The 25,149-nt window shown below is 44.1% G+C and overlaps 1 protein-coding gene across 1 annotated transcript in view; it reads right to left on the bottom strand.

The window, feature by feature from the left end:
- Positions 1-17,503, bottom strand: part of TXLNB (taxilin beta) — a 49,323-nt gene extending 31,820 nt beyond the window's left edge. Inside the window, exons 1-4 of the mRNA XM_039532525.1 lie at positions 17,417-17,503; positions 9,517-9,975; positions 6,063-6,154; positions 4,130-4,300 (exon numbers count right to left, since the gene is read on the bottom strand). Of these exons, the coding sequence (XP_039388459.1) occupies positions 4,130-4,300; positions 6,063-6,154; positions 9,517-9,961 (708 nt within the window). The 5' untranslated portion in view covers positions 9,962-9,975; positions 17,417-17,503. The remainder of the gene's footprint in view (positions 1-4,129; positions 4,301-6,062; positions 6,155-9,516; positions 9,976-17,416) is intronic.
- Between the last annotated feature and the right edge of the window lie 7,646 nt (positions 17,504-25,149).

The following is a 25,149-nucleotide window of genomic DNA, read 5'->3' as shown; positions in this document are numbered from 1 at the left end:
ATAAAGAAGAACAGAGAGAGAGGCAGAGGAAAAGTGGCAAGAAAAGCCAAGCAGGAGCCTGTAAGCACAGTGGTGTGACGCTGGAGTGGGAAAAGCTAGAGAGTTTTTAGGTCTGGTGTTGGCTAAAATGGTCTGGGGGCGCTGGTAAGCTAAGAAACTGCTCCCTTCTGTTCTTGGTTCCTTCTGTGTTCCGAGACACAGGACTCTGTGCATTCCTTGTAAATAAACATGACTGCATCAAAGAAATACCTGGCTGCCACCAATTTCTCCTTCCACCTCAAACTCCCACATAGCCCTGAACTTTGACTAGTCGCTCTGGTCAAAAAGGGGCAACGCTACCTTATGTGTAGGTTTAATCATTTTAACGAGTGATTATTTTATTAATAAAAGACCTCATAGAATTAAGATTATCCAGGTTTATTTTGATCTTGCACAAGTGTAAGTCAAGAATACTGTAATTCCACTGAAGTCACACCTGAGTGAATGAGTGCAAGTGAAATCAGACCAGGGTCAACATCTCAGTTTACTACTCCCTCGTTAGGGTGATGATCCCATGATTCTGAGGCAATACAATCTGACTCCCAAACTGCTTGGTCATGTCCAGACTCAGAACTGGTGACTGGCTGGTCTTTTACTCTTAACTGTCCATGAGCAAGAAGCACAATGGACATGAGATATATATGTCATTAAACAGCCACCAGACTGTCAGCTAATTTTCAGCTTAATAACACAACACAGAGAAATGTGTCACTGGGGGTATTCTGAAAAAGACAATGGGATATATAGTATAACAATGAGAATAAATTCTGTTATTTTTAGGAACACCTATTTTGCTTTTCTTGAGGGAGAATTAAAAATCTGTTTTCTGCTGTCAAGTGTAGTTGCAGGGAAATCATTTGCATGGTTAGTTTGTAACTGCCTAAAGATTTGAGGTTCCTGATATTAACCACACACCTCCCTCAAAAAACAAACAAAAAACAAACAGAAAAAAAACAAAGCAAAGCTCTCCTTTCTGTTGTGTGTTTCTTGTTTGTAGTACAATTCTATATTACATATTCTGTAACACTTCAGTGCATGTCAATGGGAACTCCACACACTGCATGAGTACAGACTATACACATGATATTCACATGACATATGTGCATATATTATGCCACATGGCAAGTGAGAGGAGATTCATAATGTGGCTAGGAGAGGTAAGTTTTGCGCTTTGTAACTTAAGTGACACTATTAGCTGCTTTCTATAGTTTATTTTCCCCAGAGTTTATAATATAAGCAGATTTGACTACCCCAAGTGTTCAAAAATTATGTACCAGGCTTCCCCACCTCCCCAAATAATTAAATTGGCTTAAAACCATGAGATTTAAAAAAAAATACACTTTGGATTCTTTTTGTTTTCTGTTTTTTTAGCCTCTCTCTCTCTCTCTCTGAAACCCTAATGACTAGAAATGTAGCTTTTAAATTTTTTTCATGTAATCACGTGACTCCAGAAGGTGGGCCTTTAAAAAAACCCCACTACATGCTACAAGGATCATGTTCAATTTGTAAGAGTTGGCAACTGACTGTCTTCATTATGAATTTAATTCTTATCCATTTTGCAAACCCTGATATTTTTTCCTATTGGCTTATTTTATTTTGCTTGCTTGTGATGTCAGCACAAGGCTGGAGGAGGGGGTAGTGATTCTTTGTTTTACAGAAAGGTCTATAGCATCTAAGAAACTTTTATCCCCTTTAGGGGACAGGCTTACCCTCACTTCTTGATATGGGTGATTCAACTGGACAACTTAATTGTGTTTTGTGTGCTCATATGGCAAGTACTGAAGCCAATGGAAGCCAGACAGAATTTGGCTTTATAATAATAGCCAAAAGTTTGTCTGGCTGGTCACCCAGTTCCAAAGTAAAGCGGTTTAAAAGATGACAGATATTGGAGACAGTCTTGCTAGGTTTAAGGGTGAAAGGCCCTATGAGCTACTTGTGCCCCATGCAAAAATAGAGAGTAAACTATGTTACCCTAGTCATAGTGAGATCAAGAAGTATCTGACTACTGAGATGTCATTTATGATATTCAACAATGCAGCCAGTCCCATATCTACTCTCACCATACTATTAGGTCTGCTCTACACACAAAGTTGCACAAAGTTGCTGGACTTGCTGCAGGGAGCCATGGATTGCTGGTGCCTGAAGGCCCAGTTTAGGAGTCCTGGAGGTACAGGTCTGTCCCTATGGACCTGTGTGGATCCTTGAGGACCAGCACACTAAAGAGGTCACTCCCAAGGGACTGGTTACATGCTGGAGCATAGACTCTGGCCCTGTGAATCCATGACCACCTAATACACCAAAGAAGTTACAAACACACTTTGAATCTGAGCCCATTGACACGCAACTTAAAATTTCTCTCTCACACAGATACTGTAATTTGAGACACTTTTTGCAGACTAGGTCAACATCCGTCTCGTCCTCAAGGCAAATCAGACTGACTTTTTGGCTTGGTTCATCCTCACTAGTCATTTCAAAATACCCCAGCACCCAAATTATATCAAAATACCCAATAGCTCCTTGTGAGTCTCCTGCAGCAAATCACTAGTGCTTATTTTATTATGGAAACACATATGTAATATATAAAACATACTGAGTCTAAGGGTACGTCTACATTGCAATCAGAGGTGTGACTGCAGCACATGTAGAAATAGCTGAGCTAGCTTTGACCTAGCTAGCCTGAATAACAATAGCAGTGATGTCATGGCAGAAAGTGTAGAGAAATACTAAACTGTATTATGCTGTTCAGTCACTAAGTGGCACCATGTGTAATATATCTTATCTGAGCATATACCTCAATGGCCAGGGCCGGCTCCAGGCACCAGCGAATGAAGCAGATGCTTGGTGTGGCCAATGGGAAAGGTTGGCTCAATCCACCGCTGAATTGCCGCCGAAGAATGAAGCGGCACAGTTGAGCCACCACCGAAGTGCCGCCGATCACGGCTTTTTTTTTTTTTCCTTTGCTGCTTGGGGTGGCAAAAAAGCCTGAGTCGGCCCTGTCAATGGCTATACCTGTCAGTGCATTAAAGTGTGTCTTAAAGAGAACACATCTCTGTCATGGGGCACACCACTCACTGCCGGACTGGTGAGTGGTACTCTGGGGATTAGCTCAAGGCCGACGTCCTCTGTCCGTGGTTTTCACACCGTCACTCTGTCTCTCCTATCCACCGGCAGCCCCTCTCACCGCCTCAGGAACTGCAATGTCCTCTTTGTGGCTTGGCCCTCCTCCTGTGTCACTGTCCTTGTTTTTCCCTTCCGGGGGAGGTTTAGCTCCTCAATAGTCCTAGGCAGTCTTCCCACTCATTGCCTCAGTGTTACTTGCCCTGTGGCTGGTAGGGGAAACTCGGCCCACCCTCTTCTCCAAGTTCCAGCCCAGGGACCCTCATCTCAGCAGTCTGGGCCTCCTCTCTCCGGCCTCACTGTTCTATCTCTGGGTTGCTTCCTACTACTGGTTCCCTATTTCTTCCTAGGCCTACCAGTTCCCCAAAGCTTCCTCTCTCTCCCTGGGGAGTATCTGCAGTCTCACTCACTCCTCCCTTTCTCCCAGGAGAGTCTACCTTTTCCAATCTGCCCCTTCTCCTTTCAGCTCCTGGGCTTTATAGGCCACGCCTATTCCTGCCCAGATGAGCCTCCTTACAGGGTAAAATGCTTTATACAGGGTAAAACAGATTTATTTGGGGTTTAGACCCCACTGGGAGTTGGGCATCTGAGTGTTAAAGACAAGAACACTTCTGTAAGTTGCTTTCAGTTAAGTCTGCAGCTTTGGGGCATGTGGTTCAGACTCTGGGTCTATGTTGGAGTGGACTGGCATGTCTGGCCCACAAGACAGGGTGCCGAAGCCCCATGCTGGCAGGGAAAGCAGGGGCAGAAGTAGTCTTGGCACATCAGTTGGCAGTTCCTAAGGGGATTTCTGTGATCCAACCCATCACACTTACAAAGGGCCTTATTGTAGGTAGGAATGAGGTCTATTGTATACATTCATGTAAATAATCTTTTCAGTGTGATGTTTGAACAGCACAATGACTTTTCTGAGCCTGCCCACACAATATGGGGCACATGTCCCGCTGTGTAGTTTGAGAGGCCTCTTACTAACCTTGAGGGTTTTGTTGTGTCTCTGGAGCTCCCGGCAGAGACTCTCAAGTTTGCTGCGGGCAAGGACGGCTCTGCTGTGCTCACTCTGCAGCTGGTCCTTCTCTTTGATGATCTGCGCTTGTCTCTTCTGTAGATACTTCAGCTTTTTCTGCTCAGCACGATGTTCTTCCAGCTAAAGACAGAGGGGCAAAATGTAGGTAAAAATAAAAATGCAGTATATTGAAAGGAAGGAAAAGAAAATTGGCTCTTTGGTTTTCAACTAAGTTCCTCCTCTTTCATAACTGTTTGGAAAGTTGTTTTGTATTTATATCAGCACCTAGTGAAGAGAGGCAAACTACTGTGTGTGTGTGTGTGTGTGTGTGTGTGTGTGTGTGTGTGTGTGTGTGTGTGTGTGTGTGTGTGTGTGTGTGTGTGTGTGTGTGTGTGTGTGTGTAAGCATGAAGGTAATTTTTAATATTCTGGCTTTAGATGGATCTAAAGCCAACTCCCAGAAATGAACACCCCTGAACTTTGGAGAAGATTCTTTTCCAAACCTTGGTACTTCAGCATATCTCTAAATGTGCATCTGAAAAGAGATTTAACATTGAAGTGTTTGCAGCAGGCAGCGTTAAGAGAGAATGAAGACTAGAGTAAATTTAGTCCACAACATTTTTATGGCTGATTTTTCTTGGTTCTTCATCAGGTCTTTTATTATTCTGCTCTTAAATCAACCAACCCACCTACTTAATTGTTCTTATTTTGTTGGTGCCCACACTGGGCCAAATGTAACCAACAGAATTACACAGAGGATGAATTAGAACCTGATCCCACAATGAGCTCAGCAAAGAATGATCACTGCATTCACATGGACCCAATTTACTTTTGTTGAAAATTAGTCCACGCTGATTTTAATGGGGCTCTGTATGGGAGGGAGTGCAAGAGTGCTGCCAGCAGGGAGCTCATTGCAGGATCAGGCATTTGGATTGTAACTATAGGGCCCAGTTCTCTTCTGTCTGGGAGCTTGTGTAGTAATTTACACATGTGAAATGTGTGGTAGTGTTGTCCACTCACTTTGCACTGATGTTCATGACTATACATGGAGTAGGGCAAAGGAAAATCAGGCCCCTAGTATTTTTACAGCCACTCTGAAACAATGTAAATGGTTACACAAGGTGTAAGTAGGGAACAGGCCTGCCACCTATATATTTGTGTCAAAGATACTTTACTTAGCTTTCCCTATGTTCCAAGTGATATTGGCCCCATTTCTGATATCAGTTCTACCCAGTTACACCCAGAACAGAAATTATATTAAAATCAGTGGAGCTACTCTGATGTATATGAGATAAGACTCTGACCTAAAATATGTGCTCAGAATCTTCTTGTGAAAGTTGCTTGTGTAATGAGACGGCAGGCAAGTCTTGAGAAATGAAGAGGAGAGAATATATGGAATATGAAACAACTGTTCTGGTCCTTGGTAAATAAGCTTATACCTATAGTATAAAAAAATAACGTTTAGTCTTCTTTAAAAAGGACTAGGAATAGTAGGAAATATGCACATTTAATAAGGAGAACATTCTTTTTAAACTGCAGTAGATGTTAATTCTTTATTATGGCTGTAGCCTCACAGCTGGTTGGCAAAATGCATGTCTTCAATTAGGCTACACTTTACTAAAAGGTTTGGTACATATTTCATTTAAACTGCCAATGTTCTGCCTCATCAACTCTCCATCTCTTTTCAGATCTCCTCTGAAAACACATCTTTTGGGCCTTGCCCTTTAGTTTTTCTTCTTCTTCGGCTATGATTTATTATTTAACCCTGAAAAGTGTTTTGGGACACAGTTTGTATAAAAGACTTTATACAGAACAAAGTTAGAGCATACTGCATTGCACATCTTGTTTATCGCTTCAGTTATAGATTTTTTTTTCTCACATAAGTCAACCAATGCTATACTAACCATCTCAGCATACTTCCTAAATAACATGTCCAGCTTGTCTTCTGGAGTACTCAGCTTGTTCAAGCTTTGCATCAGCAGCGTGGCTTCCTTCCCTTAAAAACCAGAAACAGAGGCTTGATGAGAAGGCAGTTAGGATATGGTGTGCTGTTAGGAAATAGGCTGTTGTGTTAATCTAAAAAGCTCAGTTAGAAATGAAACCTCTTGGTGTGAGAGGAATAATTGTCACCTTGTGTGTTTTTGTTTTTTTAAAGGAAGACGTGAACAGAGCCTGCTAACCACAAATATGTCTAGAACTTGAGCCCAGGCTAGAACTTGGCCCTGAACAGGTTTCTGGCTGCAGGTGTAGATTTTTCAAAGGCACACTGAGGTGCCTAAATTCCACTGAAAGTCGATGGGAGTTAATTGCCTTTGAAAATCTGCCTCATGAGCCAGGATCCCAGTTTTCTATGATACAAAAACCAAAATTCTCCAGTAAAAACCCATAACAATCTGCATTTTTCCAGAATTAAAATGAAAAGCTGAACTTTAGTTTTCCTAGCCACCATATATATAGGTATCAGTTAAACACATTTTACTGATATATTTAAAATGTTTAAGCAAGTTTGAAGCCTACCAGTGCCAACAAACATTATCATAAAATAAAATTAATAGAATGATCCAGTCAGTGTTTCTTTACTGTTGTCGATTGCCCTGCTGTCTCAGCCTCTTGTTTTCGTTTCTTTTCATTGATTGTTTAGCGCTTTCCATGTGTCCTACAATTATCTGCCTTTTAACATAATATACAGCCAGGGGCGGCTCTAGCCATTTCGCCGCCCCAAGCACGGCGGCACGCCACAGGGGGCGCTCTGCCGGTCACCGGTCCCGCGGCTCCAGTGGACCTCCCACAGGCAGGCACGCCTGTGGGAGGTCCACCAGAGCCGCCTGTCGCCCTCCCGGCGACCGGCAGAGCACCCCCCACGGCATGCCGCCCCAAGCACGCGCTTGGCGTGCTGGGGCCTGGAGCCGCCCCTGTATACAGCCTTGCTGCATACAATACAGACCAGCACATTACCATCCCCATGAAATTTGTCCTTGCCAAACTCAGTGACATGATCTTTAGAGTGATTTTTAATGTTTTCGGCATCCTTTCTTACTCACATCTGGAAGCCGAAATGAAATTTGAGATTCATTAAAACATGAACCCCTATATGCAATTGAGTAACCTCTGTTCACGGAAGCAGTTTATTGGAGCATGTTTAGCTGTGTAAATTTAAAGCACTTTCAAAAATCAACCACAACGTGGGGAGGTTGCACGCATAGACTAAGTGACATTGGTATTTTCAAAAAATTTAGTTAATAGTTATTATATTTTTTTATTTTTATATTTTTTTACAAAATGTAAAACCTAAAGATTCTCTGTAAAAACCCAAATTCTGCATTTTTCTGCATTTTTCCATGGCAAATGGATTTCTAGGATCCCTGCTCATGAACTATTTTTATTCAATACTTTTTAGTAAAGTGATTGGGTTATATGCATAGTACTAGCCTAGAGATTTCTGGGCCAGAGTTGCAAAAGGGCTGGATTCTGGCTGTAACAAATAAGAATTCCCTCAGCAGCTGGATACTCTTAGCTGGTGCTGTGCCATCCTCTTTCCCCAGTATTCAGGGCATGCTGGTGTTGGGAAAGCTCATGCTGGGGGCCTGCTGAAGTGAAGGAGGGACAGGGTAGGATTGTCCACCACTATGCTGATCCTCAGTGACCACATGCCATTAGTGTAAATTGAAGCAGAACCTTAGGCTACTCTATCGAGGACCAGTGCAGACTTGCCCATGCAATCAGGAAGCCACATCAGGCTCCCTGACCCCATGTGGAATCTTGGATGCAAGATTGAATCTGGCCCTATATCTTTAATGCACTATACATACATTGCCAGACTAAAACCCACACCCACCTTTGAGGTAGACAACTAAATACTTTATACCCAACTTTGTAACGCCAATATTCTGGTACTGTTTGGGGACCATTTTGACCATTGGTATAAATTAGAGCAGCATTAGTGCTGCTCTAACTTACATCCAGCCTGAAGAAGGTCCCTTAGGGGTTGTGTGCAGTTGAACATAGTCGGAGAATAGTATGCTGTGGCCATGGCCCCTTCTGTTCCCACAGTACTCTTCCTATTCCAGAGGCTGCTAGGGGAGCTACTTTGCCAGCGCTATACCAGCTGGAGACCTTTTTTACTCCAGGTGTATTCCCTGTAGGAAAAGGCCACTCTTTTGGCCCCTATACACCACAATAGCAGCCATTTTAGGGCAACAGGAAATCCGACCCTTTGAGTGCAAATTAGATGTGAGTGGACAACTCTGATAGTTCAGGGATCAGCAGCCTTTGGCATGCGGCCTGCCACTGTGAGCACCCTGGTGGGTCAGGCCAGTTTGTTTACCTGCTGTGTCTTCAGGTTCGGCCGATCGCAGCTCCCATTGGCCGCGGTTCGCCGCTGCAGGCCAATGGGAGTGGTGAGAAGCAGTGGCCAGCACATCCCTTGGCCCACGCCACTTCTAACAGCCCCCATTGGCCTGGAGCGGCAAACCGCAGCCAGTGGGAGCTGCGATCGGCCGAACCTGTGGACGTGGCAGGTAAACAAACCGGCCCGACTAGGGTGACCAGACAGCAAGTGTGAAAAATTGAGATAGGGGATGGGGGGTAATAGGAGCCTATATAAGAAAAAGACCCCCAAATCAGGACTGTCCCTATAAAATTGGGACGTCTGGTCACCCTAGGCCCGACCCACCAGGGGGCTTACTCTGGCGGGCCGCGGGCCAAAGGTTTCCAATCCCTGAGATAGAAGGTGGGCCACAGGGAGTCTACAGATATCCACTGAAGACCTCCTCAAGACCTTGGGTAAATATCAATGTGGGGTTAATTTGGGTTGCTCTACTAACCTGCGTAAGTGCTGGAGACGAAATAAAGTAGAAGCTTTAAGTGAAAGCACTTTTGTTTGCCTGCTTGCATCAACTATCTATTAGCCAGAAGGGCCATGTCCCTACTGATTTATTGCCTGCCACTGCCTCACAAAGAGTAAAGTTACCAAGAGCTTTGGATTCAGCAAAACCCTAGGTAACACATCTCTCCCCAGCATAGTCTCCAACCCACAACTTCTAAACTGCGTTGACTAGGAGAAAAAAGTGCTAGTTGGGTGGCACAATTTTGTATAATATTCTCCTAGGTGTCCGTGTTATTAAAAGGATCAACATCTGATGCAGCCTAAACCTATTTCTTGGATAATTATGTAAAACATATGTAACTAGACAAAGTTTGCAACAACAGTCACACTTCTCCACATGTAACCAGAAAATTCTTACTATCAATGACGGATAGCGATTTAATGTGGGAATCAACATAGATCAGAGTGTTTCTTTTTTCTGTTTTAAGCAATGACTCATAGAAGGGCTGCATTTCAGTTACATAAATACTTGCCTAGCCCTTTCAGGATTTTCTTTTCCAGTTTTTGCTCCTTATTGATGCTGGATTCCTTTGCTCCCGAGGCATCCCCAGTAGCTATCTGCTCTTTCTCACTCTCGTCATTTGCATCGTCATAGTCTCCGTCCTCGTTACTGAACGATTCTCCCTTCTCAGGCTTGTCAGTTCCTTTAGCAGCTCTCTCTTTCTCCACTAGACTAGCAGCAGACCCATAGGTTTTAATAATGTCCTCCAGCTGTCGGCTCAGCTCTTCAGATATGTCACAAACTGTTGTTTCAGGCTGAGCACTTGTTTCATTCTCTGGGGGCTGGGGCTTGGGAGAGGATTTCTCACTGTTTTGTTTTTCAAGGCCATTCTGATTAGGTGATGTTGAAGTGCTATTTGCAGGCGGGAGTGCTTGGTTTGGTTCAGGTTTGAGATCAGTGGGCTGGTTATTCTCCATACTTGGTGTAGTACCTAGTAGCACACAAATGAAAGTTTAACATTAACAAATGAATGTAACCATCTGATAGTACACAACTATCATACAACACACTAGTGGTTTTGTCTAGATTACAGGGGAATGTGTTACTTGATAACTATGTCATGTAAAAAAACTTTAGTATCCGAGGCAATTTATCCCCAGTGAAAAAAGCAAATTTTATACATTAAAAATGGAACATGCCCACATAAAACTAACATTTAAAAAAAATCCTTATTCCCATTGCCAGTGATACCACACGCGATTAAACCAGATATGATCTAATTTACTGTGCTTTCTGAATGTACTGTATGCCACTTGTTTTACTACTTGCATTTTTTTTCCAGCTGACTGGGGCAGCTTCACTTTACACCAGAGGTTCCCAAACTGTGGGGTGCCCCTCTGGGGGGGGGTGCGGAGGAACATTTGGGATGGTGCAGGAGGGCCCAGGCCATCCCACAAAGGGGGCAGGGAGGGAGCCCCACCCAGCCCCGCTCCAGTCTCAGCTCTGCTCTGGCCCCACCCCCAGCCATGCCCCGTGCACGGCCCCGCCCCCGGCCGTGGCCCCCAACCACAGCCCAGCTGTGGCTCCGCCCCCAGCTCTGTTCCTGCCCTGGCCCCACCCCCAGCCTTGGCCCCTGGCCATGGCTCTATTCCTGGCTCTGGTGGGGAGGGGGAGGAAGGGGGCACACACAGGATTAAGGGGCCCTGATCCTGAAAAGTTTGGGGACCATTGCTTTAGACTTTAATCAGTTTCACTTTCTAGTTCAGACTCATTGTGGCACAATGTGTCCTACCTTCATTTAGCAACACTGAAGAGAAATATTTAAATCTAAAATGGTTCTAAAACTGTTCTGTAACTGTATATCATCTAATACAGTGGGGCCCATTGGCACTACCACAATAAAAACAAATAATTAATAATAAAATAAACTTCTGCAAAAGTTCTACACTATTCTTATATTTAATTAGTACTACTAAACTGTGTGCTTGGCACTGTGCAAAACATATAAAAAGACAGAATCCCAGCATCATAACATTATTTCATGATGCTTAGGTGCAACATCACTTGCTTCACTGGTTAACACAAGAGATTACTCTGGTATACTCTGTGTTTCCCTCCTCCTTGTAAAACTAAACAAATAAAACCCATAACATTTCTCATCCACAGTCACTAGTTAAAATATGCTGTGCATTAATCCTCCTTTATATTCCCCAAACTCTGAGGTATGGAACTGCGTGAAGGCTGCTCTAACTTACACAGCAGCCAGGGATCATTCTAGTAACAGGGATCACTGGGGCATAAAGACGTCTTGGCCACTCCTACTATGGCCACACCCTGAAGGCTGGAGTCCTGGAGGGGGGGTGGTATAAGAGCTAATACTTTGGGTCTATGCCATTGAGAGATACAGTTTAAACAAGGGAACTCCTCAGGGAGTAGGCTGAGTTGACTTTACTGCTACGTTGCGCTGCTGGAGTGGTGCAAACCAGAAGGATTAGACTCCAGGATTGGTTCCTGTTATTAGAACTAGTTCACGCTGCCCTTGAATTTCTCTCTTTCAGCTTTGTCATTTGTCTTTTTTGTTGTTGTCCCCTTTAGTGATAGCACAGGTCACACATCTGGTAAGACATAAAGCCCCAGAGAGTGTAATAAATAAGAATGCTTTGTCTGTTTTTAATCCAATATGTAAGATCAATGCTGTCTTATCCTGGAAAGATGAGCTTGCTTTCACAATAAATAGGGCCCTACCAAATTCATGTTCAGTGTGGTCAATATCAGGGCCATAGGTCTTAAAACTGATCAATTTCAGGGTGTTGTAACCATGGGGGTCCTAATTCAAAAGCTGTTGTAGGGGGGTTGCTAGATTCACTTCTGTGCTGCAGCTGCAGAGTTTCCTGCAGCTGGAGGAGGCTCCCAGGGGTGGAGGTAGGTCTGATCTCCACAGTGCTGCAGGCAGTGCCCCAACCGGGGGCTCCTAGCTGCTAGTCAGGGCCCGTGGTGGATTAACGCACGGGCTAATGGGGCCTGTACCCAGGGGCCCCAGACAATTTGAAAAATGGGTGCCCCAGCCCTGGCAGGAGCCACAGGGTGGAAGCCCCAAGCCCCAGCACGGACTGCAGAGGCTGAAGCCCTGAGCTCGGGCGCTCTGAGCCCCGGCAGAAGTTGAAGCCTCAAGCCCAGGCAGGAGCCTGGAGTGGGGACAGAAGCTCTGAGCCTGGGCAGCCTGAGCCCTGGTTGGAGCAATGGGGTGAGGAGGGAAGCAGTCCTGATCCCGGGCAAGAACCATGGGGAGGTGGAACCCTGGAGCTCAGGCAGGAGCTGTGGGGGGGCCAAAGCCCCAAGTCCCGGTTGGAGCCGTGGCGGGTGGCAGCCCCCAGCCCAGGTCCCTGAGCCCAGGCAGGTGCCGAGGGGGGGGGGGTGGGGAACAGCAGCCCCAAGCCGTGGCAGGAGCTGCAGGCAGCAGCAGTAGGCCCCAGCCTGGGTGCCCTGACCCTGGGCAGGAGACGGGGGCGGGCGGGAGGACAGCAGCCCCAAGCTGTGGCAGGAGGTGTGGGTGGCAGAAGCTGTGGGTGGCGGCAGCAACCCCCAGCCTAGGTGCCCTGAGCCAGGACAAGAGCCCTCACTTCTGTGCTGCCTGTGGAGGTGGGTCTGATCTCTCTCCAATAACAGCCATGCAGGGAAGGACAAGTCCTGTCCCTCCCCAGCCCGGCTGATTTCGGAGAGATCAGATTTCATGGGGAAGGGCTTATTTCACAGTCCGTGACATGTTCTTCATGGGTGTGAAATTGGTAGGGCCCTAACAATAAAGCAATATGACAAAACTGAGATATGGTTTAAAGAAGAAATTTAGTTTTGCTCCCTGATCGATTGGTGTGTCCAAGTTGCTGCTGTTTTAAAAGGCAGTGTATGATGAGAGAGGTGCAATGTATTTGTAATACATGACTCTGCATATCAAACTCCTACCAGTCAAATTGATCTTGGGTATTAAATGTTAACATTCAGAAGTCTAGCTACTTGCAGATAAGAAAGTCAACCTTCTATAGCCTACCATGTCCTCCAGCAATTAATTGTGGGCATAACATTGGGAATCTTTGGGGGAATACCATTTAAAATGCTGGCCTACAGACTTGTTCCTAAAGTCCTTGCATAGACAAAGCTCTCATTGGCTTTAGTGGGGGTTTTGCCTGTGTAAAGACTGCAGTGCCTGGCCCTATGGACAATACTATCATATCAATGGGCCTGATTCCCTGCTGCTTTGCCCCTACTGAAGTCAGTACCCCTGTGTGAAATGGGTTTAAGGAGTTTACATTCTGATTTGATAGCATTTTGTACCTAATTTACTGAGGAAAATTAGGCCCAGCATAAGTGATTTATCCAAACAATTCCTTTTTGCATTAATATGTTTGTCTAGCCTAGAGTTTATGGTCCTATTTTAACTTGAGTTCATTGATTGCCAATTATTCAAATTAACTGCCATGATTATAAATGCTAGTCTGGATGTCTACAAATGTTTGTTCTAGAACACAAACAGTTGTGAAGTGTTTAGACTAGCATTTACAATTGTGGTCATTAATTTGAATTAATTGGCAATAAATTAACTAGAGTTAAAACAGGGCCACAAACTCTAATCTAGGCAAATCCAGTGTGAAATTCGTAACTAACACTGTATAAAATATAACCTTAAATGTGCTACAGTTGCTCCAGGGTACCACACATTAGGTCATATCTGGTTATAACAGACACACAGATATGTTAATACACCTCTACCCCGATATAACGCTGTCCTCGGGAGCCAAAAAATCTTACTGCATTATAGGTGACACTGCGTTATATCAAACTTGCTTTGATCCGCCGGAGTGCGCAGCTCCTCTCCCCATAGCGCTGCTTTACCGCGTTATATCTGAATTCGTGTTATATTGGGGTAGAGGTGTAGTATCCCTTGAAATATCTTTTCTACCTTGTATTAACCTGTGATACTCTGAGTATCTTTCCCAGGCCTGAAGAAGAGCTCTTTGAAAGCTTGTCTCTCTCACCCACACAAGTTGGTCCGATAAAAGATATTACCTCACCCACCTTGTCACTCCCTGCAGAGTAACCTGGCCATGCATCAGGAATCCTTCCTCATCAGGCCATAAAGCAGTTATAGAATCACTCTGGGTGGAATCCACAACAGGATTTAGGCATTGCAATGCTGAGTGTCACAACGCTTAGAAAATCACATGAACAACATGCAATCCACAAAGCCAAGTTAGGTGTCTAGGCTTAGCTACTATACAATGAATGGTGAGAGATGGGTGCCTAAGAATGGGATCCTCAAAGCCAGCATGCTAAGGGGGAGCTGCCTAAGCTTGCGGATGGCAGATACTGATGTACTGAGCCCACCCTCTTTCTCAGAGATAGGTGCTGGGAAGTGCCTAGTTCTGTGAGTGATCCACGAATGGGAATCCCTCTTCTGGATTAGGTGCCTGTGTAGTTTCCTGTGGGAATGAGTTAGGTCCCTGCCTCACACCACACAAAATGGCCAGGGGTGGTAGTGCCTACCTTATAACTTTCAGCTCAGTGGTTAGTGCACTCACCTGGGATGTGAGAGTCCCAGGTTCAAATCCTGCCCCTGCCAGGCAGAGGGGGACAAAGGGTTGAAACTGAAGTCTCTCACCTCCCAAGAGAATGCACTGAGCTACAGGATATTCTAATGTCAGGCTCTCTTCTGTTGAAGCTGTTGTACTCTGGAATAAATAATGACAGAATAGGCCAGAGAATGGGAATAACTCTGTAGTCCACTGGTGAGGACACCCACCTACAGGGCAGGAGACTCTAGGTCAAATCCCTTTGCTTCAGTCACTCTTCCATTATTTAGCTAGCATGGAACAGTTTCAACAGGAGAGCTTGAGAGAGTCTCAGATCAGAATGTCCCACAGCTCAGTAGTTAGCGCACACACACACAAGAGATGGAAGGGCCCTGTTCCAATCCTTCTCCTCCTGCCAGGGTTGAGGGAACAAAACCTGGGTCTCTCCCATCCCAGATGAGTGGTCTAATTGCTGGGATGAAAGTTATAAAATGGCACAACCACCCCCGGGATTTTGAAATGGGCCTGATCTGGTAGGTACCCTCTCAGTCTGCCCACTGGATCAGGCCCATTGGGTGAGTTAGGCAGCTGAACATCTGTCTTCTCCAGGTTTGTGAATCGCTCTGGGGCTGAGGCGGGAGATAGGTGGCCAGATGCTTGGAGCAAGGTAGCAGTGTGCATGCACATAGGCAGAAATATAGGTGCTGAAGGAATTTTTACTTTGAAAAATTTCAGCACCCAATGAGTTTAGGAGGGTAGGAATTTTATGGATCACAATGGGGGACTTAAGTGCCTAAAAATGAGACTTGGTGCCTAAATCTGGCTTTAGGCACCTAAGTGGATTCCATTCTCTGTGAATACTACAACTGCCTCATGTCTGTGGTAGTTCCCATATGGGCTGCACCCTATTCTGTGGTGAGCAGGAGGAGGAATGGGCAATGAATCTGTCCAATCACGAATCTATGGGCCCTGCCTTGTTCCCCAACTCAGTTGCATGCTGGAGCTTAGGAATCATGGAACGGCACTGTGTCCCTCGGACCAGAGCCAATTGGGCATGTGTACACAGCAAAGAAAAACCCACAGCTGGTCCGTGCCAGCCAACTCGAGCTCACAGGGCTTGGACTGTGGGGCTGTTTCATTGCTGTGTAGACTTCCGGGCTTGGGTTGGAGCCCGGGCTCTAGGACGCTGCAGGGTGGGGACGGTCCCAGAGCTCAGGCTCCAGCCCATGCCCAGAAGTCTACACAGCAATGAAACAGCCCCCAGCCCGAGCCCCGCAAGCCCAAGTAGGCTTGCATGGGCCAGCTGTGGGTTTTTCTTTGCTGTGTAAACCTACCCTTTGTGCCTTCAGGGACACTGGTTAGGACATTGTGGGAACACTGGTTAAGACATTGGCGTTATCCTCTAATATTCCTTTTTAAAACAAATGTAATGAGACTTTAACTGCCACTGGAGATAGCACCCCACTTTAGCAGCCAGTCCAGCTTCTACTACTGCAGTCAGCCTATACACTGATGCGGGGGATTTGAACACACAATCTGCTTAGCCCGAAGGGAGAGAGAAACTGTGGGTCCCCATTTGATAATCCCAAGACAGTCAGTATTGTCATATGTTGAGTTTGTTTGGATCTAAAATACAGCACCCTTTTAAATGTTTTCTGACAGTGACCCTTAAATCTCACTTTCAGGTCTATCCGTTTACTTTAAAGGCCAATTAGTCCCAAAATAGAAAAGGGCAGTGCCCTGACTTAGCAGTATTGTGATAATAGTATTCTTCTACTGCTGGAAAAAATAGTCACCCATGCAGTACAGACGCTCTGCCACCATGTTACACGCTGCACTTAGGAAATACTAATCAATTATGAACAGCCACAAAAATAAATGTGGTTTTTTTTTCTGTAAACAACGCAAGTCCTTTAAAGTGAGGATGTGGATTATGAAAAGTGTCATCTTCTCTGCCACAAGTATTTCTTTAGCCTTTCAGTTTGCACTTCAAGAAGGTTTGCAAACACTTATCTATATTTAGTTCTTGCCTTCTCTTGTAGCCAGCAGAAAGACACATGGCATCTGCTCTGCTGCCAGAAGCTATTTTAAGCACTTCTAAAATGGGTAATGGTATTTTGCACTTTATTCTTGAAATTCATTAAAAATCATCTGTAAAGCAGAGTCTTCAACAGATTAAACCAAACAACATGTGTTGATCAAAACAAAAGTTTTACCTATAAATGAACTCAGACTTAAACTACAGCAAAACATAAAGCAGTAAATGTCAAACTCCGGCATGTCCCATGTCAGATTAGTTCTGATTATCCCACAGACAAATGGATGTGCCTTCTGTTATCCTAAACCCTTCATATTCCTTCAAAAACAATAATAAACCTGACACAACTAATTACGTAACAGGCATAAAGTAGTCAGCATTTATCAACAACTTCTAGTACAAAGATCAGCAAAGTAACTGGATGCTGCAGGACACACACCCGCAGAAGAACTGTAAGAAACCAGACCCAGAAACTTTACTAGATCACCTGCCTTACGTCTCATCCACACCTGAGTCCTGATCATTTTTGCAGCAAAACAGCCATGTTCCTTGATCTCATATAAGATCCATCTTCATTTAATTGTTTTATTTTTTTAATCTTTCTTTGGAGAAATGCATGTCTTGCTTTCAGTGGCAGCCAGCACAGAGCTGTTATTGTTATATCGGCTTTGTGTCTCACACACACAGCACCTATGCTTTCAAAGTAATGCCCCCAAAATAAACTTATCGTGAAAACTTGCACTGACAGTACTGAAGTGAGGTGTTTTGATGAAAGGCAGTGACCGGTGCCCTAAAATAGTGTCAGCAGAGAAATTGTTTGTCAGACTTACCAGAAAGAGAAGAAGAGTTGAGTGGAGTAAAAAGCAGGGGGAGGGCGCAGGCAAGGACAGGACAGCAACAGGACTCTCACCCGGTATTCCAGCTACCAAGGGAAAGAGAGCGAGAGCGAGAGAGAGAGAGACCAAAGGAGGGGGAAGGACTGGATGACACATCAAGAGAGAAACACTCCAGAGTTTGAGTACAAGCATCCCAGGGGACTGACTCTAATAGCAGAGCAGAGAGGCCCCTTGCAAATTGACTGCCCAACAGACATTTCTGCTGCCCCCCTTTCTGACATCCTAACGAGAGAAGAAAGATAATGACAGACTGAGGCCTTGTAATCTTGTCTGCAGTGACTCAAAAGCATGAGTACCAACTTCAGGGCAGATTAAGAACCAGGGCACAAACCCCAGATTGGTTGTGAGTTCTATACTTAGATATCCCCAAGAATTATCAAATGTAAACTGTTTAGGCATTATAACAGCCTTAACATGGAGTCACAGACAGTCCCCTGGAGTACTCTGATCTACCTTGCCACTCAGGTGAGTGCACCTTAGTGATAGATGGTCCCAAAATCACAATATTCAGGTTACTCCCAGCCCCACAGCACCAGACACTTACTGCAGGTGAATTGCACCTTTGATCTCACACTAAAGATAATGCTTGTATCCAATCCTATAATTAACTATATAAAGAATTATTAAGTAGGAAAAGGGAACCACATAGTTATTTGCAAGGTTAAAGCAGGCAAACATATATACACAAACGAGTTACAATCTTAAGTTTCAAAATATAATAGAAGCATCTATAATCAGCAAGCTCTACATGTCCCTAGGGCTGCGGGACCCATTTTACAATGCACTGAACCAAATCCTCAAGACAACCCAGCTCAATCTATTATTAGAGAGCCCAAAGGATACCTTAAACTTACTTGTGAGGGACAGAGAGGAAGCAGAAAATTGCAGGTCAGTGAACTGGGTGACCAGTGAGAGTTGAGGCTGGACCAGACGATGCTCAACATGTTGCCAGGATCTCAACCTGACTTTAGTGGGAACTAAAGATCCTGACGCAGCAGTAGGGACAGTGGCTGAGTTGGGGGAAAGAGTCCACATATGTACACTTTGTATGGAATTTTGTTGCTTGCTTTTCAAGGCGTTTTGCTGCTTGCTTTTATTTCTCAACATGGGAAATATGGTTTCACACATTGTCCAGGGGGAATCCAGACATTATGGCTTACAAGAAAAATCAGTCCTTAAGGGAAATCTTTTTTTAACATTGGTGACTTGACAATGCCTCTGTAAGCAGGGAGGGATGAAGTAGGACACTCAAAAGTAGGGTTCCTGAAGGCCCAGCATCAACAAAGAGAAAGCCCAGACAGAATTTACCAGCATTACTGATTCATATGCTGCTACTGATTCAAATTTCTTAAAAACTGGCAACGGCAGACACTTTGGGTCAGATTGTTCCTAGCCCTCTGGGAGTGCACAGTGGTGGGGTAGTGAGTGCCATGAAATCCTGAGCAAGAATTAGTAGAGCTGTTGGAAAAAATTTGGCACAACATGTTTTTGTCAGAATATGTCAATTTCTCAAACTCAACATGTTCTGCAAGACTATGTAAATTTTGATGACATTCTATCAGAAACCTGCCTTGGTTTCCTGCCATCTCACCCTCCAGTCAGGTCACCAGTTGAGCTTTCTCCCTTCTGGGGTAACAGAATCCAACAAAATATATACAGAGTCCCCGCAAAAGAAAAAAGTTTCAGCTCTCCTCCGGGCCCCTGTGGGTGACATGCCCTTGACTCAGTGCTTGCAATGTCTCTATCCTCTCCTTGGGGGAGGGGTTTATACCCCTTCCACAAAAAGGGTGGTTGCTAGGGGAGCCCAGGCCCTTGCTCTCCACCATGATCTGACCCTGAGCCCTACAAGAGGCAGTGATATCAAACACCCCAGAATGCTCCAGGGCTGCCTCCCTTGGAGACTTCTTATCACTTGCTTCCCCACAAGGCATCAAAATCCTTCACTTCAAGTCCAACAGAAGATAGCAAATACAACTGAATCTTCAGCACAGCTGGTAGCCTTTTTCTTTGCAGGCTGGACCCTGCTTCAAGCTGGGGCAAGTTCCTGGGTTTTATTCCCACTGCTTGAGGCTGCCATGCTCTCCCTCAACCCATGGTTTCAGGCAGGCTGCAGTCCCTGATCGGGCCTGTTTCCAGCCAGGCTCCCAGCTCAGGGCTCAGCCTCCCAGGCTTCTCTTAGCCCTCTGCCCAAGAGGGAAAGCTCACAGCTGGATCTCTTTCATAGACCCTTTCTAAGGCCTTGAGCAGCTGCCAGTTGCAGGCCCACCCTTTCAGGAAGGACTCCTGCTGTATCCTCATTCAGGAGCTCCCAAGATAGGTCTCCTCTCCTCTCGTCTCTTCTCTCCCTTTCTCTCTCCTTCCCTTCCACTGTCCCCTTCTGAGCAACCTCCCTCTTAAGCTCCTCCTCCTGCTACAACAGGTCTAGCGGGATGGAGTCACCTGGGCCCAGAATGGCTCCTTAATCCCTTCTGTCCCAGTGTGGGGTTTACACACAAATGGGCAGAATTCATTCCTGGTGTAATTCTACTCCAGGGATAAATTTGGCCCATCATATTTAAACATATGTGCAATGCATTTTACAAAACACACAAGCGAAGTGTCACATGGAATGAACACTATATAACAATTGTTTCCATAAAACTCTCAGGATATGTGGGGACACATTTTGATGCAAACAATGCAGAGGCTTGTGCTTAGTCTGGCAGTATTTCTCTGCCGTATACAGCTACAGTTTTGTTGCCATAGGGTGCTACACATAGGTGCTGGAACTAGGGGTGCTGCCGCATCCCCCGGCTTTAAGTGGTTTCCATCATGTACAGGGCTTACAGTTTGGTTCAATGGCTCTCAGCAACCCCACTATACAAATTGTTCCAGCGCACATGGTCCTTCAAACCCCTACTGTGAGTCGTGAATTATCTTCTTTCAGATTTCATTTACCCCTATAGGAATGTGGTAAACATTTGGATCAATCAGATGTTTTTGAATGGTGACCTTGCTGGCAATGGGAAGAAGTTCTGCTATCACCAGCAGCTCCCACATCAAAATGGAGAAGGGGAAAAAATCATATTTGCATATGCAAATATATATTTATTTACATACATAAACCAGGTGTCCCATACAGTATTCTTTTCCCTCTGATTTTCTGGCTCCAAATCAATCACAGAAGAGCTGTCAATTTATGATTTGCCTCTTATAACATTTCATGGCCTCGAGGGTTTCTTATATAACTAAGCTTTTGCAGCATTCCTCTACAATTCATAGATTCTGGATATCAATGACAAAGTTAATAACAGCCAAATTAGCAGATACTGAAAATCCCTAGAGGTAACAAAATTCTCTATTTTAGGCAAATAATTTCATTCTAAATCTACATCTGTAACAGTATCATTTCTGGATTTAAGCAAGAAAGCTGCTCTAGGAATCTGGAGGAATTCCCCATGGCTTGCTGCTGAGCAGTTTTGATTTGATCTTGGAAAGACTCAGGACTTTCAAAATCTTAACAGCAAGAAGAATCAGTTATTAGGGTTTCAATTTTCTCCAGGCAATTTCCACCACTTCAGCTTGCCCAAGAGATAAACTCGCTATAAATCTGTTATGTTATCTGCTGTTTGAGGAAACTTGGTGAGTTAGTTAATAGTCTCAGGAAAAATCCCTCTGAAGGTAAGGGAATCCCTCAGGTGGGGCATTCAGTCATATCTGAATGCATTTCTGCAGTTTTGAAACAGCCTTTCTTTATACCAATATATGCAGGAAATCTAATGAGAAGAAAAAGGGCCAGATCTTTTGCTCAGTTATTCTGTTACTTCAATGAAGCTACTGGGGATTAATAACACCACTGTAAACTGGAGCAGAATCTGAATAGAAGAGCAAAAAAATCCTTGAACCAAGGACAGTTTTTTTCAGAACCATCTATTTCAGTCCAACTTTCTTAAAAAAGTGTCATCCCTCCACCAAAAAAGACTTCATATCAATGCACCTGTGGGATCCAAGATTGACTGGCCAAATTTAGACCTGGTGTAAGCAGGTGTAATCCAATGGAAGTCTCTGGAACAAATTCAGATGTAAATAGTGGTGTAAATTATATAAGAACACAAGAATGGCCATACTGGGTCAGACCAATGGTCCAGCTAGCCCAAGATCCTGTCTTCTGACAGAGGCCAATGCTTCAGAGGGAATGAACAGAACAGAAAAATTACAGCGGCACAGGAGCCAGCAAACAGAGCTGTAAACAGAGGAGTTTGAGTGGGAGTTTATAAGGGGAGTTTGTGGGAGGGAATGTTCTGGTTTTATCTTGATGTTTGTTTAGGTTTTTGGTTTTGTTTGTTTTTTGTTTTGTTTTTTCTTTTTCCTTGAGAAGACTTGAGCTGGGGAGGCTATGGTAGTCACTGAGGCAGCAGTGGTAGTGAACCAAGCAATAGAAGAGACAATGAAGATGACCATATGTGGAAGCTGTGGGATGTGATCTTGGAGCAGGTAAATGAAAAGGGCTTAGTTTGTATGAAGGGCTGCTTGATAGAACCGATGGAAGAGACAATCTGAGGTTTGGAGATGCAGGAGAAAACTATGGTTGAGTTTTGAAGGGGATTCAAGAAAATGATGGAGGGAAGGCAAGAGCAGGCTGAAGGGAAAAGTCAAGATTTGTAGATGAAAGCTGGCCTGAAGAACTGTGAAAGGAGACTGCTGGGTGAGGAAAGTAAGAATTGGAAATATATGACTATGAAAACCAGGCAGAGGAAAAGACCAGATAGTGAGGAAGAAAGAGACCCCATGAACAGGTTTGCGGAGTTGGAAAATGAAGAAGGGGCAGAGCAGGCTGTAACTGAAGGAGGAAGGGCAATGAAGAAGAGAAGAGCAGCTAGTCATGTAAGAAGAAGAGAATAGTCAATGGAAATACCCATAGCTTAAAGCCCCAGGAGAATACAGCCCATAGAAGATTTCAAGGGAGAATAAAAGACAAGAGGACTTGCAGCCAGAAAGAACAGGAGGAAGACCAGAGAATCACACCATCACCAGGAAAAGGCAGGTCTATGTGATTGGTAACTCTCTACTAAGAAGAACAGACAGGCCTGTCATCAGAGCTGATCCAGAGAACAGAAGGGTGTGCTGTTGGCCGGGAGCTAAGATATGGGATGTGGACCTGGGGCTGAAGAGAATCCTAATGGGAGCAGGAAAGAATCCACTGATTGTCCTTCATGTGGGAACCAATGACACAGCTAGATTCTCACTGGGACGCATCAAGGTAGACAATGCCAGGCTGGGGAAGCCGCTTAAGGAAATGGAGGCTTAGGTGATCTTCAGTGGGATTCTACCTTCCCTAGAGGGGCAGAATGAAAGTGAGACAAGATTATGATGACCAACAGATGGCTCAGGCTGTGGTGCTATTAGGAGGGCTTTGGGATATTTGACCTCTGTGAGACATTCATGGACAGAGGACTGTTCTCATGAGATGGATGCCATCTGAATAGGATGTTGAATTATCTATCCTCCAGTCATTTGGTACAGAAGCTGATTTAAGTGATAGGTTACATACCACAGTTAGTGGTTATGCAATTTCATATTTGAGTTCCTTTGTAATTTATTTGTGTTTATCAATTTGTTCCAAAACCTCCTCTATTGACACCTCAATCTGGGACAATTCTTCACATTTGTCACTGAAAAAGAATGGCTCAGGTGTAGGAATCTCCCTCACATCCTCTGCAGTGAAGATCGATTCAAAGAATTCATTTAGCTTCCCTGCAATGGCCTTGTCTTCCTTGAGTGCTCCTTTAGCACCTTGATCGTCTAGTGGCTCACTGATTGTTTGGCAGGCTTCCTCCTTTAGATATACTTTAAAAAATTGCTGTTTGTTTTTGTGTCCTTTGCTAGTTGGTCTTGAAATTCTTTTTTGGCCTGCCTAATTACATGTTTACCTTTGACTTGTCAGAGTTTATGCTCCTTTCTATTTTCCTCAGCAGGAGTTGACTTCCAATTTTTAAATAATGCCTTTTTGCCTCTAACTGTCTCTTTTCTCTGCTGTTTAGCAATGGTGATAATTTTGGGGCTTCTTAATGTTTTTTTTGTTTGGGATATACATTTAATTTGAGCCTCTATTTTGGTGTTTTAAAATAGTTTCTATTCAGTTTGCTATCTTTCACTTTTGTGACTGTTCCTTTCTCTAGCTTCCGCATTTTTGTGTAGTTCCTCTTTTGAAGTTAAATGATACTGTGTTGGGTTTCTTTGGTATTCCCCTCTACCAGGATGTTAAATTTAATTACTTTATGGTTGCTATTACTGAGTAATTTGGCTACATTCACTTCTTGGACCAGATCCTGTGCTCCACTTAGTGTCTCTCCTCTTGTGGGTTCCAGGACGAGGTGCTCTAAGAAGCCATCATTAATGGTGTCTAGAAATTTTATCTCTGCATCCCATCCTGAGGGACATGTACCCAGTCAATATTGGGATAATTGAAATCCCCTATTATTATTGGGTTTTCTGTTTTGGTAGCTTCTCTAATCTCCCTGAGCATTTCACGTCACCATGACCATCCTAGACAGGTAGTCAGTAGTATATTCCTACTGCTATATGCTTATTATTTCTGCATGAAATTTCTATCCATAGTGATTCTATGGTAAAGTTTGATTCATTTATGATTTTTACTATATTTGACTCTATGCTTTTTATCGCATATAGTGCCACTCCCCCACCAGCATGACCTACTCCATCATTCCTATATATTTAGGGTGACCAGATGTCCCATTTTTAAAGGGACAGTCCAGTGTTTTGGGACTTTTTCTTACATAGGCGCCCATTACCCCCTACCCTCTGTCTCGTTTTTTCACACTTGCTATCTGGTAACCCTATATATAGTTTTACTCCGGTATTACTGAAGTTTCACATTGCATGTAAATTGGAGTAATTTACATGCCAAGGACATTGCTGGGGATAATAAAAGGGAAAGCAACTATACCAAAGGTGTGTAAGATAAAGTAGGATGGGCCTACTTTATATAATACCTTCTTACATTGCTAGTAGTTTTTCCTGCTACATCCTCTTTCTACCTCCTTAAGTGTGAAAATAACATTCACTTACATCAAAGTTATTGTCAACCTGCACCACTGTTTAGGTCATCACTAAAACTTAGAAATAGAGACGTTCTATCAAGGGCCCATTTCTGAAGCTGCTCTGTATGTGGCACTTCCCTGGATTTCACAAGCAACACCTGTTAATGAGGAGAATAGAAAACAAGAAAGTTGGAAACTGACGGCTAGATCCTCAGCAATGCAGGATGTAAGGCATCTCAGGATTGGAGCCAAAAGTCTTTATCTGGAGTGTCCCTCCCCCGGACCAGATTCTGATGACAATGAAATCTAAGCAAGGAGATCTGAACAATATTTAGCCATTGATACTAACGGGGAGAATAAAGATTGATATAGTAGAAGGTTAAAAATTGAGTTAATAGATGTACAATGCTTGGAAATGGTAAGAACATTTGTGCTGGAAGACAAAGAAATGTAGATAGAGGTAGAAACAATAATAGACACAATGATGGTGAATTAAGTATAATGATAACCCTATTTTCTAGACAGGCTGGCAGATGAACTGTTTGTTCAGAAGGGAGCATGCAGTGAATAACAGAAAGAACAGATTTTACTGTGTGCTATCTAAAGCTGTTTGTGGTGGAAACAACA

Source organism: Mauremys reevesii, linkage group 3 (genome assembly GCF_016161935.1).
Source record: "Mauremys reevesii isolate NIE-2019 linkage group 3, ASM1616193v1, whole genome shotgun sequence".
In the NCBI taxonomy this organism is placed as follows: Eukaryota; Metazoa; Chordata; order Testudines; family Geoemydidae; genus Mauremys; species Mauremys reevesii.
The sequence above is the reverse complement of the archived record's forward strand: the minus strand, read 5'-3'. Positions and strand labels throughout refer to the sequence as shown.